General features: G+C 30.3%; 1 protein-coding gene across 1 annotated transcript; it reads right to left on the reverse strand.

Annotated features, from left to right (window-relative positions):
• Window positions 1–3,238: 3,238 nt before the first annotated feature.
• LOC139996475 (uncharacterized protein C18orf63-like) lies at window positions 3,239–4,996 on the reverse strand. Its single transcript, XM_072020850.1, has 5 exons — window positions 4,866–4,996; window positions 4,628–4,763; window positions 4,378–4,552; window positions 4,135–4,297; window positions 3,239–4,050 (listed from the first exon to the last, which is right to left on the reverse strand). Exons 1-5 carry the CDS (start codon window positions 4,961–4,963, stop codon window positions 3,948–3,950), a joined length of 675 nt encoding a protein of 224 aa, XP_071876951.1. The 5' UTR covers window positions 4,964–4,996; the 3' UTR covers window positions 3,239–3,947.
• Window positions 4,997–7,977: the final 2,981 nt, after the last annotated feature.

Genomic DNA, 7,977 nt, shown 5'->3' on the forward strand with positions numbered 1-7,977 from the left:
CTTATCTGATCATGTCCCGATGCTTTCCTGGAGTTTAGACGACGGATTAATTCTATAACTTCCAGAGATGAGAAAGGTTCAAGGTTTTTTGTTGTCGTTTGTATTGTTTGGAACGTGGGACAGTTTGCCCTTTTGCCACGGAGGAGGGAGAATAAAGCGGTTATAGCTTTGTTCGAGTGAGCTAGTTCCCGATGTTTGGGCCATTTTCGAGCTAGTTAATTCAATTTGAGATAACTAGTCGAGCGGCTATGATTCGGATTGGAGATTAGAAGAGTCTGATTGTTCACTATTAAGTTTAGAAGCACTTGTTTTATTCTGATTTTACTTCACATTCGACGGATGGTCGTCACTTGTATGGATGGTCGTCACTTATAATTTTAACTTAATCACACAGATTTTAGAAACATAAATATGTATATACTGGATAAAGATGAGCTGCTGTCTTTATCAGATTTACTTGCGCGCAAAGTTCTCTCGCGATGCGAATAATAAGACGCCGTAGCATTATGTTATATTACATTTTATCTATCATATCACATCACTTGTCACTTTTCGCAAATGTTCCTAACGTTTGCCAACAATATACCATATATTTAGTTTGGCACTAAAATTGTTAATTGCGTATGCACTAGATGATAGTAAAAACGAAGATTGAAGCTATTACTTCAAGCAATACACTTAGCTTGAAAAGCAATTAAATCTTGAAAAATATTGAAAGAAACGTTCTCGTTTGACAAATGCGAAAAAAAGTATCGACAAAGTAAAACCATTAAAATTGACGATGCCTACGTTTTGTTACTAACAATCTTGAAATTGCTAAAATGAGTGATCATTCTCATTATTGAATGTCTAGTGTTTATATTCGTGTTCAATGTAGCGGCGTATCTACGGTATCCCTTTGCTCTCATTTCGCTTGTTTCTTCTTTAATTTTCTTTATTTTTCTCCAGCATTTTGCATTTTATGCGTCTTAGGCACCAGAGAATCTGAGCTGGAAATCCAAACTGGTTTTTGCTGAGATAAATGTCATGTTGATATCATCGCTAGTTCCTACATCCAGGTTTGGTACAACTGCTTGCGATTCTCTTCTGTTTTCCCCCGTCCGTCGCGTTCTTTTTTATCTGCGTATCCAATGTGTCGTAAATGGCTGTGCAAGGTGGTGAAATACACAGCATACAAAACTAATTAATCTGTATGAATCAATTAAATATCAAAAGCAAAACCAATGTAATAACAGCTTAAAACAGCATCTGAAAAACGATAACATCCAAGGAAACCACTTGCGATTGAAAGAGTCGTATATGGGAAAATTCAAAGGTTTATTATAAATTGATATAAAAGGATTACTCTGAACATTTTTCAATGATTTTCTATGCAACAATAATATAATATTTCTATATAATAACTTTCTCTGTTAATGTTGTACATTATTTGACATTCTTTACTGTGAATTACCCATATTTGCTTATCAAACAAATTTAAATTGACTTGTGTTGCAGATATCTACCCTGTTCTATAAATTATTTCAAGGAATCTAAATATAACAGCTGTTTCTTCCATATTTATGTAAAAATGTATTGGATAAGTTTTCAAGTAACCGATACTCTGTGACGCCATCATTTCTTTTTAACAAAATTTCAGCTGATTATAATGATGTTTTTATAAATTAAAAATTTTAAAAATTTATAGCTATTGCTTAAAAAATGTTTATTTTTGGATTTACTACCACTGCACATTTTTTCACGATATCATACATTAATATAATCTTTTTATCTTTTCCTACAGTCCCCCAGATCTAGCAACATGCAGATCTTCGTTGAGACCTTAACAGGGAAAACTATTACTCTTGAAGTTGAAGCTTCTGACAAGATAGAGAATGCGAAAGCTAAGATCCAAGAAACAGAGGAGATTATTACCATCACTGCTAGCAATTCTCAATAGAAACATATGCAAGATAACTGGGATATTTCAATTTAACTGCATCGTTTGCAAAGATTACAGTCCATTGGGCCACAAGATTTAAATATTAACGTAAAGACAAAGAAGATCTTGATACTAGTCTTGAATACGTGCTTGAATTTAGTCCATTGCGCCAACAAAATGTTCCTGCAACTACGAATGATAAAAATGTATTTGGGGAAGGTACACCAACGCCATCACGTTACAGGATACCTCCAAGAGCATTAATTCTCAATTCAGAAGAAGCAAAAACGTTTGCTTTACTAAAACATTACGGATTAGGTCAATACGTGCCTATATTTCTTGAACAATATATATATACATATATATGTATGTATGTATGTATTTTAGTTTGAGATTGATTTGTTTATGACTTAAAACTAATGAAGATTTAATTGAAATTGATTTAATTGAAATATGAAGCTGACAGAAAAGCTATATTAAAAGTGATAAACAGATCATAAAAATATCAGCGACACAAAAAGAATTTATTACCTTTTCTTAATTATGTCTAATTCTAATTATTTATTATTATTTTATTTGTTATAAAAGCTAAAGCTGATTTAATGTATAAATTTAAAATTATTAATTAAGTATTATTTCTTATACTAACTTAGTACAGTTAAGAACACATATGATACATTTCAATTTTTGCTTACAAAGATACATTCACATACATTTACATACGAAATGGCTGTAAAATTGTTGTATTCTCAATGTGTGATAATACTTTATTAATAAGTACACATTTTGTTTGCTTTAGGATCATGCGGAATTGAACGCACATTTAGACAATCGTTCAATTCACTATCCTTCATTTGATCCAACTGATTTATTTTTGCCATTGTCTCCGCGATATTGTTTTGATCCTATTTAATAAATTAGAGAATAATTATATGCAACTTTAACTTAATCATACTGAATTTAGAAACATAAATATGTGTATACTGATAAATATGAGCTGCTACCTTTATCAGATTTAGCTTTTGATAGTTTCTCCTTTAGCGTCAAATGTTTTTGTCTTTGATCTTTTTCTTCCGGTAGCTATTTTTAAATAGAAAAGTTTATAAGCGAAGCATAAACAATGAAAGATAAAATATATCTTAGAAAGAAAATGTAGAAGAAGATATCACTTTTGCCTTGGCATAAGAATTCATCTTTTGAATTTTAAAGTACGTAGAAATTGTTCTTTCCTTTGATACAGTAAAATTTGGGTATCTTGATGCATTATCTGTGATAAAATTATTTTCCACATAATGTACAAATGAATTTTGCATAGCATTTAAACATTGAATACCTATGAAATTTATTTTATAATTCAAGCAATTACAATCTTTAGGTATATTTGTAAAGGTATATTATTATCTTAGTACCACTTTGATCTTCTTTCACATGCTTGTTGTTTAATTTTGCTCTCATATTTTCATGAAATTGTACATTACGAATTTGATGAATTTTAGTTAATTGCGTTCTTAATGCTGTAGCAGTATTCACATCTTTTGTCAATCCATCTACATATTTATCGGAAAATTCTAATTGTGAGATAATATTACTCTTTTCCTTCAGATACGTACTTAATCCTCTGTCCTTTGATGATGCATTACTTGATTTTATACTTAAAGGTTTCTGTTTATAATGGAGAATAGATTTTATTTCTGTGTAACTCACCGTACTATCAAATGGAGTATCTTTGGATATCTGTAGCCGTTTACCACAAACTCCAGGTAATTTCATTAGCATATCAGATAAAAAGTGTGTAATTGTAGATTCTTTTTCTCTATTTGGAATAATTTCTAATGGACTACTTGCTAGACACATTTGAGGATATGTAAAAGCTTTAGATTTGGAAATTGAAAATTTAATTTCATAAAATAAAATTCCATCTTTATTCTTTGGTAAATAATATCCATACTAAAACGTTATACATATTTATATACAAAAATTATATTTGAAGGGAAATTGCAAGACGAATAAACATAGATATTGTCGTTTATACCATATTTTTCCAGTGTCTACGTAATTGGTCATAATCTTTGAAAGCACATTTTGCTGGAAGTTCTTTAGATACAGATAATACTTTGCCTTTTTTTGTACTACAAAAATTAGAAAATTTTATTTTAAACCAAATATACATATATATTCCATATATATTCCACTAAATGAAATAAATTAGTTACCTTGGTAACACATGTACAAATGGAAGATTATAACGAGATAAATCAACGTATCCTTTAGGGTCTGCTAAAAAATGTGATAATATAGATGGTGAAAGATAGTCTTCAAGTTTTATATATGGAATTTTAAGTATTTCTGCATGAAGTTGCAAACACATTTTCCTTTCTAGAAACTTTTTAATGTTAACATATTTCATATGATTTTAATATCAGTTATACAAAGAACAAAATTAGATTTTCCATTACCCCCTATAAGTATATCTAATTTTAATGCTCTAGTTCCTTCTATAAAGTTATAAAAATGTTTTCCTTGAACAAAATAATCATCAACTTTATTCCACAAAGGAGCTATCTTAGTTTGTATCGTATACCTAAGACAACTTTTATAAACTTCTGTAGTAACTGATCTTAATCCTCGATACTGACAGAAATAAAAACCAGTTTATCATTGAAATAATATATTTAGAGTCAATAAAGATTTGTATCGTGAATATACCACTAGTTTAAAATTTCTCAAAATTTTGTCCAATCTACCAGTTTCAGAAAATTGTTTATGCGTTATAACAAATATATATCTTTCTGTACCCATTACTGGCGAAGCAATAACGTCAGATATTAAATGAATAAGTAATCTAAAATTTTATTGTTAGTAAAATATAAAGATCATTAAGATCATTATGATAGTATTATGGAATAGAAAGTTTTTGAAAGGGCAGAATTTGCCCTTGACTTACCGGCATTTCATTGTTTGCCAATAAAAATGTGATTTTGCCGATGGATCATGAACTTCAAGAAAATCAGTTTCGCAAATTGCACAACATAGGTTACTCATTTCCGGAAATAAAGCGTACAGAACCGACTGTTCTTTTTTTCTATTCATAAGATTACAAGCATCCATTATATATAATTGCTTGCTATTCTTAATTATTTTATGTTCTTGTAGATCCAATTTATACTAACAATTTTTCAAAAACGTATTTTCGAATGAATAGCCAACATTTAAAATTCTAAAAGTTGTAGTAATATTTTAAATATGATTTTTATGAAGAAGCTTTATTCTCAATTATGTTAAAATTAAACTTGTATGTGAGACATCTAAACTTTTCATATTTAAAAGAAATTTAAAATCTTGTTAAGTAAAAAGACGACTCTTTTTCTATTACCAACATATTATCTTATTTAGCGGTTACTGAGGAGTTTATATTATATATATTGGTACGGATCACTGAACCGCTTTATTCAATAAAGTGCGCGAAAAATTCAAGATAACTACATATTAAGATGTAAGCATAGCTTTTTTAATAGAGACTTGCTTGAAATTCTCCCTTAGAAAACAAAATATTTTTTAATAACCTTGCATGACTGAATGAAAACCTTTTAATTTATTGTGACTTTTAACGACGAAACTTAAAGTTTTCCAATAGCGTATTTCCTGTACTTTGAATTCTTATTCACTCCTTGCTATAGTACAGGCATCGAATTTTTGACCAATATATAGATGTATTTGGCATTTCAGATATGTGAACGTGATTTCAAATTTCGATTTTAAATTACTTTATTTTGAATTATATTGATATCGCTAAATATAAGGCCAGATTCATATGTAACACAACGGTTCAGTAATGTTCAATTATGTTGTATGTTCGTAACTTCAAGCCATTTGAAGTAAACGCCGCGTAATTCAAATTTCAACACTATGCATAGCGTATTCTATAACGAATAAATTAATTACTATGTACTTACATAAATAGTTTTAAGGCGGGGAATCTACTGGTTTAAAAGTTATGACTATGTAAAACTGAGCATACTTTGGCTAATTTACGACCATTTTTACACATTACTTTGACGTCATATTGCTTCTATCCATCATTCAGTTGGTCCGTACAGATGACCAATGTACTGAAATTTGTGGGAAATTACATAGTTTATACAAGTTCGCAAGTATTTACTAACATAACAGCCGGTCTCATGATACTGCCCTCATCTACTGAACTATAAACTATTTACTGAATTATAAATAGAAATCGATATAGCGAACAAATAAGTTGTAAAACACCTTGAAAATGCTCAGTTTTACAATCATAAACTTCTAACTAACAAGTTCCTTGCATTAAAACTTCGAAGTTTTATTAATATAAAAATTAGAATTGTCTTTTAATTGGCATTATTTAACGAATAGAAAACAGGATAACTAAGTATAATAAAAGAAAATGTAAGCTATGATTTTTATGGTTTGAAATTTATATATATAATACAGTTTCATTTTACTAACAATGAGGGGAATAAAATAAAGAACAATTAGTTAGATGCGAAAAAAGTTAACTTTATTCAGATAAGATAAGATACATAATTCAAATTAATGTTTAATTAAGTAACACTTAAAATACGAAAGAAAGTAAAAAATATACAGAAAAAATGTATTTGATTAGTTTAATATTATGTTTCTATTTACTAATTACTGTAGAAATAGTACTAAAAGTAAAATATTTTATCATTTCCTGATATATACATTTAATTTGACGGTACATACTAGCACACATTTTAATGTGTGTACGTCATTTTTAAAAAATTATAAAGCATATACATATAAGAGATAGGAATCAACTAATTTATATATGTACATAATTATATATATATATATGTGTGTGTGTGTGTGTGTTCATGTATTAAGCAAAAGTTACACGAACTACAGCTTTAATTTCTTTCCGACAAATTATACATTGATCGAAATTTGGTGAACAGTAATGGCAAGTTGCCAGATGTCCACAAGGTAGAAATGTAATAGTCGCTTCTCGTTCCGTGCAAACTTTACACAACCGAGTATCCTTCAACTTTTGATTTTTTCGCTCCAGAGCAGCTAAAATAATAAACAGTATACTGTTTAAATATAATATATAATACAATTTATTATACGTATACGAATTTCATACAAATTAAAGAATGTATGATCTATCTGTGTTTTTATTTTTATTACTTACCAATTTCCTCAACGAGAGTCATCTCGTTTGTTTCTATTTTCTTATCGGATCCCTCATGATCCTCAACGGTACTTTCTATTGGTTTCTTAACTCCTTTTAGTCTCAAACGGCTACGTTCATATGCCGTCGGGTTTCGTACAGATATTGAAAATCGATGGTCATTAAAATCAAATGACTCTTGATGTTGTTGCTCTTGATAAGGCCAAGATCTATTTCTATTATTTCGTTTTGTCCGTAGAAATTTATCAGGATCTACTCCGATTGGTACATTATTACAATGTTCATTGCGAACAAATTTGCACTCTGGAGAATACATCTGATGAATTTGCATGGGAGTATGACCCTCTGACCAGTGACTTATCACCAATTGACATTCAAAACAACGGACTATATCCGTTTCTCCCGTATAGTACAGTCCTGCAGCTGCAAGACTGACAGGGTCAATGAAAGATACAGGCCAGTTTAGAAAACTCGCACGTCTTGCTGCTTCAAAACGAAAATCATCATAATTTTCTTGAATGCCACGCGACGTGGATGGAACCGGCGGAATTGGATGATCCGGCGGCATTTGTATTGGGAATGTTGGTGGCATTGACGACGTCGACGGCATCGGTGATGTTAAATCATCCACCCTGGCTGAAGATGCAGAGGATGTTAAATCAACCACAATTACTTGACATTCGGCTAAATCATCCGCCGAATTTGAATCAACCGACGAAGTTGAACCAACCGACGAAGTTGGATCAACCGATGGGTTGGAATCATCTGACAATGTCGAAGGAGTAGGCAGTGATTCTTCATGTTCCGAAGATTCTGAATTTTGTTCCCTCAAATATCGCGATTTCATTATAGGAATCATTTTATCCAA

The sequence above is a fragment of the Bombus fervidus genome, chromosome 18, assembly GCF_041682495.2.
Source record: "Bombus fervidus isolate BK054 chromosome 18, iyBomFerv1, whole genome shotgun sequence".
Classification (NCBI taxonomy): Eukaryota; Metazoa; Arthropoda; class Insecta; order Hymenoptera; family Apidae; genus Bombus; species Bombus fervidus.